The sequence below is a fragment of the Nannospalax galili genome, unplaced genomic scaffold, assembly GCF_000622305.1.
Source record: "Nannospalax galili isolate Female #2095 unplaced genomic scaffold, S.galili_v1.0 scaffold169, whole genome shotgun sequence".
In the NCBI taxonomy this organism is placed as follows: domain Eukaryota; kingdom Metazoa; phylum Chordata; class Mammalia; order Rodentia; family Spalacidae; genus Nannospalax; species Nannospalax galili.
Window position 1 is genome coordinate 3,061,851 of NW_008360327.1, and position 12,937 is coordinate 3,074,787.

At 47.3% G+C, this 12,937-nt stretch overlaps 1 protein-coding gene across 2 annotated transcripts in view; it reads right to left on the minus strand.

Moving 5' to 3' along the window:
- Rnf165 (ring finger protein 165) overlaps nt 1-12,896 on the minus strand; it is a 125,796-nt gene extending 112,900 nt beyond the window's left edge. For both annotated transcript variants that reach the window (XM_008825907.2, XM_008825906.2), the window contains exon 1: nt 12,802-12,896. In XM_008825907.2, coding sequence (XP_008824129.1) covers nt 12,802-12,862 — 61 coding nt within the window. In that variant the 5' untranslated portion in view covers nt 12,863-12,896. The remainder of the gene's footprint in view (nt 1-12,801) is intronic.
- Between the last annotated feature and the right edge of the window lie 41 nt (nt 12,897-12,937).

The window sequence follows — 12,937 nt, forward strand, 5'->3', positions numbered from 1 at the left end:
CAATGGGATGAGAGGACCCGATGCTCCAGAAAAGAAAAAGAAAATTCAGACAAGGGTGACAGCCACAGGACTCTGACATTTACCTCTTGGATGGGACTTGGGGCCTCTGTGGGTGGGATGGGGGCCAGGACTGGTCTGAAAGCTGCAGAGTTCAGATCTCTTCTGCAGGCTTTAGTGGCCTCTCCCCACCCTGTGTGGCAAGATGCTCTCAGCTGGCTGGGCCACACTGCTGCCCAGACTGATCACTAATTTAGCCCTGGTTGTGTAGCCTACCTGTGTATTCTCTACCCACTTCAGGAATGTTTAGGGGGGTCCCCAGCAAGGCTGTAGCCAGAGGCCATCTGTGCCTCTGCCACCCACAAAATGGAGATTCAGTAAGTGCTAAGGTTAAGCTGTATGCAACATGCTTAGCTCTTTCCTGTCTGCCCAGGTCTCTTAGGTACTCCCCAAACCCCTTAGACTGTTACTGACCTGAACAGGCAGGCAGGTACTTGTGGGGATGTGATGGGGTGGTATGGAGAGGCACATGGGTGGGCCTCAGAAAATGACCACTTCTTGCAAAGTATTTCCAGGATTTTGTGTACCTCACACTTTATATGCATTATAACGCCCTTCTCTCACCTTCTCATGATGACAGTGCTGAATCAGTTATCTCCATCTTTTCAGAAGAGATTCGGAGAAACACAAGTCACCCAGCTAGTAGGAGGCAAACCAGATTGCCTGAGGGCAAAAGCTGGGCAGTCTTTGCTACTGCTTAAGTGTCCCACACCACCACCATGACCACCATCACCTCAGCACTTTCTGGAGGAAGAACACTCAGCAAATGTAGCCCTGCTCCTCCTTTGGAACAGGGCCCCAAATCAAGGACAATTAAGGGAACCCTTAGTTTGAAGTGATAAGAAAAAAGTTGGAAATAGAAATTGATGATGGCTGCGTACACAGACTGTGTGCAAATATATTTAATGCCACTGATTTAAAAAGCAAATCTAATGCTATTGCATTTTACCACACTAAGGAAAAACAAGAGATGTGTTATCTTGGTATACTAGGGGCAGCTGCCAGCTGAGCGTCCTCCCTCAAGCCCTGACCTCCCTTCTGTTCACATACACCTCTATATAATCTGCAAGGCTCACCCAGGTACATCTCCTCCAAAGCTACCCTTAATTACCTTACCTGGAGCCCTGGGGCTCATCCCACTTCTGCCTGGTCTTAGGTCAAGACCCAAGAGCCCACAGGCTCTCAGAGTTAAAAGACCTGACTCCCATCCTGACTGGGGCTTCAAAAAGCAGGTTTCCAACTCTGGCCAGCTTAAGTCTCCAGAGCTGGGAAGATGAGGCCTTGGGCCAAATGAGTACTCCTCATCTGCCCCTGGAGTGCTCACCTTTAGGAGGGGTGTGAAGCTGAGTATATTATATCATCAAAGTTCTAGACTTTTTTTTATAGTGAAGAAAGATAAAGATCTTTAATCATATCTCCTTTAAGGTTTATAAAACAAATTCTATGCAATATAGTCTTTACATCATCACTGACCTTTCCAGCTAAGTACAATGGTTAAGTTTCTCTTTTTCCAGCATTTGTTTTATGGACATAATAATAGGACAATTTGTTGACTGACTTGATTCTCTACAAAACAAATAATCCTCCATTCTTTATACAATAAATTACATCTTCCATAAAATTGGTTTATTATAGACGACAAAGTTCTAGACTTTTATTTAAAGGTCTGTGTAAAGTAAGATTCCCTGTTTAGCTAATATAAAAACCACCTTTTTTCCAAATTCAGAGGTAGAATTGGAAATTGTAGGTTGTCCTGAATTATTAAATCTGGGCCCTTTTCTGCTTCCAGAGTTAGAGTTTGAGGGTCTCCCAAGCACATATCCGAAGTCTGGAGGCTGCCTGAGGATAGACACCCACTGCCAAGGGGGACCCTATAAATACAGGCACAGACCTAGGACTCATGGGATGGCTGAGCGCCCCTGCTGAAGGAAGGCTGGGAACAGTGACAGTGGAGCTGGCCTCTGCCATCTCTCTTGCCTTCCCACCCTGCTCTTTCTCTCTTGTACTGCTCTCCAGAAACAAAGGGCCCTTCAGATGAACTGCCATCCTAGGTGAGCACCTGCACTTTGCTTTCACCTCCTCTATACATACACACCCTCACATACCAGGAAGGACCAGTTGAGGACCCCTCACCTCAAGTGACCTATCTTTTCCTCACCCCTGCTACAGCCTCATCCTTGCATCACCTCTTGCTGCCTGTCTCCTGAGGCTATGGGGCAGGTAACACCCTGCCCTGGGGCAGCTGTAGCATCTCTCAGTTCCCCCAGGGCTGGGTGCCTAACTCCTGGCCTGACTTTCACCTCTGCCCACTATATAAAGCCAAGGCTGTGGCTTGCTCACTCACCCTGGCATCCAAGATAAAGAGCTCTGGTAAACAGTGACTAGGCTGGGACAGAGCCCTGTCCAGCTACCTCAGTAGTCACCCTCCCTCAGCAGGAGTTGGGCACACTCTCGTGTGTGGGTAACAGCACTGCCGAGAGCCTTGGGAAGGGATCTCTGGGCCAGGCCTCCCCATTTCTCTTCTCTTTCTTCAAAACAGGATCTTCAGCTCTGGTTAAGTGGGCCAAGGCCTCAATGGTGGAGTTGTAGAGGAGGCCCAGTGGCCTTTCACTCCAGGATCTGAGCCCTGACATGCAGGCTGAGATCTTGTAGAATGACTGTTGGCTAAGGAAGGCCAGCTCAAGGTGGAAGTGGACACATTAATCCATCAGTTCCTTCAGCTCCCACAGAGCTCCAAGGCAAAAGTGGTTGCTTTGAGAGGGGCATGGGCCAGAGAAGAAGACAGTCCTGACTCTCAGGAAAGAGGCAGCAAGGGATTCTGACAGCTGGGGGAGAACTGGAGATCCTCAAGCTGGCTGAGGGGGTGATGGGGTGTGGACAGGGAGTGACATATCCTCTCTCCCATCAGCTGTCAGACTTCCTGCCTACCTTGAGACAGGTGCTGGCTGAGCTCTGATCCCTCTAGCCAAAGACAGGGGACCCTACAGGGGCAGCAGCAGACTGCGGCCTCAGCTCTGACACTTCCTCTCCTGGGCTGGGGAGGCCAACCCTGAATACTAGGGGGCACACATTGACATTTCCATGACCAAACCACATGAGTGACATCACCATCCCTTGCTGGTTGAGGGTTCTTCCTGGAGGGCTCCTCACCCAAGGCAACATGCTTTGGGCATGTTTCAAGAAAAGCAGCCTCCTCAGCAGTGCTGTTCCTTCCCTGCCTATGACACCAAGTAACCTGCCAGCACAATGGCACACACCTACCAGGTGCCAAGGAGCAAGTGGCTGCCGCCCAACAAAAAGGCAAAGAGGGTATCAGAAGTGCAGATTCTCACCAAGAGGAAATCATGGTTTTTTAAAGCAGGGAGGGTAATTAGACCGATTATCTCCCTTGCCAGACAGGAAGTGAAGTCAAAGAGCCCTCAGCTCTGGCAACCTCGCAGGGTGGTTGGTGACAAAGCTATAATAAAGCCAGAAAGAGTTCCACTGTGCTCCACGGGGGCCCTCGTGCCTTTGACTGGGTTCTCTGCTATTTCATGTGCATCACTTCATGTGACAAGCTCCGAAAAGCATAAACCACAGACCTGGTCATCTGATGGACAGGGTAACAGAACTGATGGGAAGAGACAGGCTTGGTCAGGACTACAGTAGAAGTTCCTGGCAGAGCGCTGCTGATCAGTTTACCCCAGCTGCACTCCCCCAGCTGCCTCACCTGAACCCCCACTGAGCCTGCTGCTGAAAGGAGCTGTTAGAACAATTCCACTAGTCCTTAGCAGGAAGAGTAGACCAGCCCAGAGACCTGTGTCCCATGAAACTTAAAGTGGATCAGAAGACACCAGTCTTGACTGCCACATCACAATCCAAGTGAAATGTTATATAGCCATTAAAAGTGATGTCTAGGAGAATAACATGGCAAAATGTGAAAATGCTCATGATATAATGTTAAATAAAAATTTTAAAATGTAGCTGGGCCTGTGGTGAAGGCCTATAGTCCTAGTTACTCAGGACTCTGAGGCAGGAGGATCCAACTTCAAGGCCAGCCTTGTCAAGATCCTGTCTTAGTTTTTTAAAAAAAAAAAATTTAAAGGGCCAAGGATATAGCTCAGTGGTAGAGCATTTGCCTAGCATTCATGAGGCCCTGGGTTCCATCCCTAGTATTGAAGACAAAAATATGCAAATTTGTTTATATTCCAACTCTACAAAGCAAGCACACACCAAACATATATAGAAAAATGTGAAGGCATTTCATCCATGTGATCACAGGATCACAGAAGGTAGGCTCCTTTGGTTTCCTTTCTAACCTTCCCAAAATGGGATTCTATTACTTTCGTGATACAGTGTGATCTGTTAGGTCATCAAGATGATCTAAGAAAGGGTACAAGGCCAGCTCATGATGTAGGAAGTGCAGCCTCTTAAAAGGGGCAGCTATTGGGGCTGGGCAGATGGCTCAGCAGTTAAGAACACTGGTTGTTCTTGCAGGTTCAAATCCCATCTCCCACATGGCAGCTAACAACTGTCTGTAACTGCAGTCCCAGGGGATCCAACAGCCTCTTCTGACCTCCGTGGGCATTGCACAACACGGGTGCACTTACCTACATGCAGGCAATACACACATACACATAAAAAATAAAAATAAAAACAAATTTTTTTAAAGATTAAAAAAAAAGATTTAAAAAGGTGGGGCAGCTATTGTTGTCTGGAAATCAGCACAGACTGCCCCTCCCAGACACCCATCAGCCCTCCTCTGAGGCAACATCTACAGGGAAAGGACTTACCACTCAGAACACAGCTTCCTGCTGTATTGTTTGGGGACACTCTAGTGCCCAAGCTTTCTAACCTTGTCTTTCAGAGTTCTCTTATGGGAACACAGGCTCAGTGCTGGCCCCTCACTGCTCAACAGCCCTTTAGTGGATGGTGCCATGTGGACAGAGCTGGGTTTTCTGAGTTGCTCCCACTAGGTACAAAGGACAAGCAAGAATGGCTTTCCAATGCTTGTTTCTGTGCTGGTGGGGAGGGGGCCCTGACAACCTGAAAACTGCAAAAGGCACAGGGGGCCTAAGACTGAGTGCCCAGTCACCCTGGCTCAGCTTACTAGCAGGAGGAGGGTGGCAAAGGCTTTGACCACTTTGGGCCTCAATTTCTTCCCTGGTTCCCAATGACCTCACAGGCTATGGTTCTACTTGGAGGGAATGTGATGATAATGGAAAAGAAGGAGCTTTGAATCAGGGGACTCCCCTCCCTGAAGGAAGGCCCAAACCTGAGATCAGAGCATCCCCTGTTGCCTCAATGCCACAGGGTCTCCAACTCTGCTCCCTAAGATGGGCTCCTTCCAGCTCCACTATGAGTGCAGATGACCTTTTTACAAGCCCAGCTCAGGTCCTAGCACTTGACTGCCCTTTGGTCTCTCTTCTCAAGAAGAATGAAATTCAATAAAGCTTCAAACTGTGACATCAGAACAGAGTGGTAGAGCTGCCAGAAGGACTGAGGTTTTGAGCCAGGCAGCTCCCAGGCTGAGCAGCTGAAGATGTAAGTAAACAGCCCCAGTAGAGGGGGTGCCAGGCATGGAGAGAGGGTCACATGGATACAAGCAATTGTTACCTCAGCTAAAACGATGCTGAAAAGCACCAGAGGTTTCTGGTCCTAGACATTACCACAGTCCTCTTCCCTCTGCTAAATGCCATGTTTATCTATACACTGGGCTCATAGCTCCCCAAAGCTGACTGTTTCCCTCATCTCTGTTTGTCTCTGTGGTCCCATGTTGTCCAAAGTATACCAAAGACCTTCTGTCCCTAAGCCCTCCACGTGGACTTGATTCTGCTCAGTCCTCCTTTATGGCAAGGCTCATCATGTAAGCCTTGATACCATTCCTTAGATCTAGAGTCTGGGCCTCCGTCACTCCCAGAAGACTATCATGGCCTCACCCTGGCCTCGGTCCCTTGGTCTCAGCTCTCAGTGACAGTTGTCAGAATAAATCGTATAAACATGGTTCCTCCTGAGAGCTCCAGTAGCCAAAGGAGCAAATCCAAGTCTCCCAAAGACCTCAGAAACTGGCCTCAAAATCCTTTTCAGCTTTGTCTACAACATTCTACAGAACTTGTTGATATGTGACTTGGAATTGTGCTTTAGGGAGAGTCACTCAGAGGCAAGATCATGACCCTGCTGCCGCCCTGGTACCTGCTTAAGGCAAGAGTTCTGCACAGGTTCCCCCACCACCACCCATGTGCACATTCCATATGCAAATTCTGTTCTTGGGCAACATCTCATTTGTCCCCTACCCCCACCTGGGGTTGTCTTCCTTCCTCAGTGTGCATGTCGCCCTTGAGGCATACACAATACCCCTCCACAGCATCATCATCTCTGACTTTATATGATCTTCAGGACAGTGAATACCTACAGTTAAGAAGAGAAGGACCAGCTACTCAGCCTGTCCTTGGCACCTGCTGTTTAAACGCATCCTGTCACGTAGGTTTAACAATGCTATTGATCAGATGATGCTCAGAATGGTGACCTACATTCACCCTTCCAGGTCAAGACAGGCAAGGACTCAAGTCCTAAACTACACCAAGCTAGGATGCTCTGCCATCCACTGGGGCCCTTTGCTCAGATGTCTTAGGCATCTGGTTTCTTGAGCATTGCTCACTGAAACTCAGCATAAGTCCTAGGATTTCTCTTTCTTCTTTTTCCCCTTAGCACAGCACTTGGCCCAAGTAAGTATTCAGTGAATACTCACTAAATGAATGAACAAGTAAGCGAATGAAGGAATGAATGAACACATGAGGAATAGGCATTGCAAGTGGTTCAACTGTAGGGTTGTGTTTGTTTTTCATTAATTACCTGAAAATCTGAGCCTCTGTAAGGTAAACCCTCCCCCTCAGTTCTCTATACTGGTTTGTCTGTGACTAAAACATAACAGAAACCAATAGACACTAATTTGTTTTACACTATGTTAAGCCAAAAATTTCTAAGAAGGTATTTATGGCCATTGAGAAACTAAGGTGAAAGTGTCCTGTACATTTGGGCAGCAGTGGTCTGACAGGATTGAGAGACCCAAGGTCAGGGGTCGGAGTCAATATTGAGTTATCTTCTTAGTAGCTCTAGGAAAGACTCCACCTAACACTAGATACAGCCCCAAGCTGTGGCTTCACAGCTGTGAATCCATCAGTCTCCAAAGGGAGACTTCAGGGTGCTTATTTAAAGGGCAGGACATAGGACAGAAAACTGCAAAGGAGGTGGCCCAGCCTCTGGCATCTGCACATGGGAACATCAGCACTCTCCATGGCCTTTCCTGCTAATCGTCAAGGTTTAATTGTATTTGTTGTTTTGTGGAAAATTACTACTTAAGAAAACTCATTAAGTGGGGCTTATCTGATGCTAGTCTGGAGGGAAGTCCAGATACTTCCTCTGGAAGTAGTAAGATCTGCGCTTCCTCTTATTACAGACTCTAAGGTATAAATAAGGCCCATTTAACAGGTGGCTTGTCCAAAATTTGGAATCAAAAGTTACTAAAGCAGAAAGTTGAGAGGCTAAATACAATGTACACTGGCTTCATAGCTGTTGAACTTGAAGTTGGGTAGGAAGTCTCCTAAATATGTGTTTAGTTCTGACAACCTGGGTCAAATATAGTATGCACTTAATAAATCATTAAAGCATGATTTTTCATTAAGCCAACTGCTTTCTATACTGTAACTGGATTATTGAAGAACTATGCGCAAAATGTACTATCGGGTAATTCTGACATTCTGAATATTAACTTAGAAAAATAAAACCTTAGAGTTCGTTAATATTACCTAATCATCAGAAAAAACATGAGGATGTTCACCCAATTTGATTTGATTGCTGTTGAGGTTGTGTGGGGGCACTATTTTGCTTTACCAAACTTAAGTCCCATATAAATCAAAAGTCAAAAAATTAAGAAAAAGAAACCAGATAGCCTTCAAAGGTCTGGCCTCATAGACCTGCATATCTGCTCTTGAAAATACCCCACAGCACAAGCCTCCGCCAGGAACATCCATGTGTGACCATGTGTCACAGTGAAGCAGCTCAGTTTTCCCACTCTGGCTGGAAAGAGCTTGAGAACAAAGGGCCAGAGCCAGAGGGCAGCCCTTGGGGGGTGGGTCGCAGGAGGCCACAAAGAAGGCAAGGAAGCAAAGTGGTCAGCAGCAGTGAGCCTCCCAGCCTGACTCCCTACCAAGGGAGCATCAGAGGCCTGTCCAGGAGACAGCCTAGAGGAGCCAGGACAAGGCACAGCGGCCAAGAGAAACAGCTTCAAAATGATGACCTCTTGAAGGGACCATGAATTTCTTTAATCAACTGATTTCCTCTGGTGTCTAAAACGCCTCATTTAGCAAGGCTTGTTCTGAGCTGAAACTGAATAGATGTAATTGACAAATGCTTGAATTTGGGTTCCACTCTGGGGACAAAAAGTACCTCTCTACTGCCTTCTCCAGAGCAATTACAGGAAGAGAAAAAAAGATGCTTCTAAGGGTTCTTCTTGCAATTCAATTTGAACATAGGTCCTGACTACCCTCCTGACTTCCCCACCCCCACCCCAACACACACACTTAAACAAGGCCAGATCTGGTTTGCTTTCTCCCCAGAGAGGCCCTAGGGCCACAGATGAAGCAGCTGTCAGGCAAGCAGGCTATAATCAGCTTTAACTGGCTTACAGCCCACAGAAGGCACAGGCTCTTATTCCTACAGTACCAGGTGGGGCTGCCAGCCCCGGGATGGGGAGGGGTCTCGGTCTCAGGGGCTTCCATTCCAAGCATCTTTCTTATCCAGGATCTAAATGCCAAACCTACATTGCAGGTCTCAAGAATTTAAATATTCATATAAAAGAGGGTGCTTTAGTGCCTCGGATTATGGTTTTAACTACATGTCACATGTCACCCCCAGCATGATTTATAAGGACAGTAAATAAATGAGACAGTGAACAAAAAGTTAAAACACAACTCCAAATGAGTTTTTCAGGTGAATCGATGCTACAAGATTGCTAGTTAAGTACAGTATCCCTTTTCTCAACCTAAATGTGATTTCCCCTTCCTTTCATAAACCCAGTACCTTGTAACTTAAAAACTAAGATGAAATGTGGAAGGTACTGAGTACACAGGTAGCCAAACACAGAGGATGTCTATGCAGGTGAGCTGTTTCAGGTGACAGGGCAACTGACCCCTCCCATGGCCCCAGGCTTCTATTGTTAAAAGATATGGACCACAGAGAGTCACCATATCCATATCACAAAAAAGAAGAAAGAGAGAGAGAGGAAAGAAAAAAAGGAAAGTAAAAGAAAAGGCATTCACTCAAATCTTACAATGGGAAGTGGGGGTGGTGGGTGGGTGAGGTTGAGGATAGAAAAGCAAGGGGCGATCTAAACAGCAGGATACGACAATAAATGGGAAAACAGCAAGAGAAAAAGCACACTAGGTTAATATAGGAAAACTAGTTCTTTATTGAGAGATTGTATATTAGTATTAGTGGATTCTGTATGTAACAATGTCATCATGCACACGATACAAAAAGAAAGAAAAAAAAAAAAAAAAAAAAAAAAAGCAAAAGGCTAAAAATGCTTCAGAAGGGCAACAGAACAAAAGCAGCAGCGTACAATGAGCAGATGGCCCGGGCTACACGACCACAGTACGGTTCAGCAGGGTAACATCTCTAACCGAGCGCTGTACATTGTCAACTGGGGGATGTAAAAAAATACAGATCATGCTTTAGTTTTAGTACAAGAAAAGGTGAAAAAGATACACAACCAAAAGGATATTCGATACAGAAAAAATTACCCACAAAATAAGAACAGGAAGTAATTCAGCACAGCAGAACACGCTACCCCTGTTTAATGGAAAACCATTTTGCTGAGGTTTTTCTTTTTTCTTTTTTTTCTTTTCTTTTCATTTTTCTCCTTTTCAGATTGCCAAATAGCATTCTGGGGAGGCTACTTGGGACTGTATTTTGGAAGGTCCCTGGAAGTGGGGGCCTTATTCTTTCATGATTGCTGCTGTTTTGTTTCAGTGTTCAAGCAGGTCTGGCTGGCCAGGCAGCAGAAGGGAGCCGGCTGTTAAAGTGGCAGCTCTGAGGGCCAGGGCAGATGTCCAAAGATGCTCTTGACATTGGACAATTGAACAATTAAGACCCTATAGCCATAGCTCCCCTTAAGCCAGGGACCTTGGTGCACCAAATTTCCAGGGGCTGGAACAATAGCAGCCACTGTTTTTACAACAAAGATTTTCTTCTTAATATATATTTAATAAATTTTGCCTCCAACTGTAATCTTCAGTTATGCCTGGGTGCTGCCAGAAGGCCAGCTGATGGCCACCCAGACAAGTGAAAAATGGGCTGCTACAGCCTCCAAGCCAAGGCAAAAGGAATCCACTTAACAGGGATTTACAGTGCAATGTACTCGGCTAAACAAGATGAAGATACAAAAATGGTTATTTCTCTATATCTAGTCTGAAATGGCCTACATCCTACACTACTACAATGGAAACTAAAAGAACAGGTTTAAGCTAGCAGACTATCTAATAGTTTTACAAGAAGATTATGGTTTAGGACTTTGTTGAGTTAAGCATTAGTATCCTCTATCAGAAGGTCATGTGTTCTTAGCACTTTGTGCTAAATTTCACCCATAGCCCAACTCACCCCTCAGCCCTAATTTTCCTGTGGACACATTTGCCATGAAAGTTTGTTACTGCAATTCTGATGGGCAGAATTGGTTTTACTGGAATTTTGTTGGAGGAGGGGAGTGCTATTAAAAATAAAATGTAAAGGCAGCTGAACAATTTGAATTTCAAAACACTGAACCCGCATGCTGCAATGGTATTTAGAGATTGGTAGTATTAATAAGGATGATAATGATTTAATCAGGATAATTATACTTTCAGGCTCAACATCCTTCTTAATCATTTTTGAATTTCTGCCTGGTGTAATGTTCCACACCCGTTTTTAAGAGGAAATGCCAAGTAATAAGAGATAATTGTGTATTGGGGATGGGGATGGCATTTCAAGGAGATCTCATGCAGCCCCTCTCCTTCGTACCCTGCCCCCCCGACACACACTAGGCTGGCCTGAGATAGGGGATACTGCCGCTTAAATAGCAATGCCTTCCTCGGATGGAGACAGGAAATGGTTAAGAGGGGTGTCACAATACAGCTAAATGCGGAGGCAGAAGGGTCACAGCGCACACAGCAGCGAGTTGACCATTCACTGAGCTACACAATGAAGAAAAAAAAAGATTTGATAAATGCAGAATGTCATCATTCTATCATCACACAAAAAAACTGCGGTTCAAACAGGCCTAAGGGGCCAACCTTGCCTTTTGGGTTCTGGGGAGAGGCAGAGGGCTGGGGACAGCTTGGGTGAAGGAGGGCTGGGCTTTCCTGGCCTGGCCCAGTCGGGCCCCTGGGGCGCACTAAAGCGCTGGCCCTGGCGACCCCCCCCTCGCCCCGACTCGAAGGACAAGCCAGGTCGGCCAAGGGAAGACATCATTCTAGTGAGGGAGGGGTAAGGGAGGAGGGCCTTAGCCAGCAGGGATTTAAGCAGACGTGGAGTGGGAGAGAAGAAACATTTCCAAGAAGAGAAATGTGAGTCCAGAGGCAGAATACAAAAAGGAAAAAAAAAAAATGAATTGAAATGCAGCTCGGATTTGCTTTGGGAGGTGGGAATTTTTGATTAAAAGAAAATGGAAGAAATGTGGGGTGGGGGGAGAAGAGGGGAAAACCAAGCTATTGTTGTAGGGGAATGTAAGGAAAAGGGGATGTGGGGAAAGGGGACCGTGCAAACACACCCCATATACCACAGTTAAAAACAAAGACCGCGCCAGCCTGCTGCTTGGTCAACCGCTGCCCGGGGCAAAGGCCTGGCGCGGGGGCAGCTTCCCACCTCGTTCTCTCCCACAGCGCAACACCGGTGGGCCAGGCAACCCGCTCCGGACCGGCCCAGGGGTGCTAGGCAGCGCACGTCTGATCTCCGAGGCGCGTACCCGCGCGCGCGCGCGCGCGCGCGCACACCACACACACACACACACACAAGCATCTTGAACCTGTAAATGCAACTGTCGTATACAAAGACAATTGCGGGGAGCGAGGTGAGCAGGACCACGGAATAAGGGCAATAGAACAAAAAGGGTTAAAAGGGAGAAAAGGATGGATGGGGTGGGAAACGTTCAAGTATCCAGGAGAGGGTAGGGGCTAGGGCATGGGATGGGACAGATACCCAGATCCCAGTTAACCAGCCATCGGCATGAAGGCCTCAAAAATGAATATAAAACATGTAACACACATGTACCTCAAAAAATAAAAAGCAAATCGCAAAATCTCTCTCTCTCTCTCTCTCTCTCTCTCTCTCTCTCTCTCACACACACACACACACACACACACACACACACACACACACACGCACACACACACGCACGGTCATGTATCTCTCGCCTTCTTTCGATCACACAGGGCCAGGTATTAGGGGGAAGGGGCTGTGATTTGGAGGAACCACGTCCGCCGCAAAGAATAATAATTTTTAAAAAAATGGGGCTGGGGAGGTAGGGACCCAAATTCACCAAAGCCTAACTTCGCTACAAAAGCTCCCGCGAGGGTGCCACCCGACACCCGGGGGTCTCCCCAGAAGGGGTGGGGAGCCGCACTGCTGGTCTCCCCGAGCTCTGCTTGCGCCCCCGCCCGCCGCGCCCGCCCCCGCCCAGTGCCTGCGGCGATCCACGCTCGGAAGGAAGCAGACCCCGAAAGGAAAAAGCGATACCTCTGTTTCGCACAGAGCCAAACACTGGAAGCACGAGATAGCCGACGTGGACCAGGACCATCCTGGCTCCTCGCGCGGCGGCGGCGGCGGCGGCGGCTGCGCGCGGGCCCTTTGTGGCGCTGCTCCGGGGCGCGGG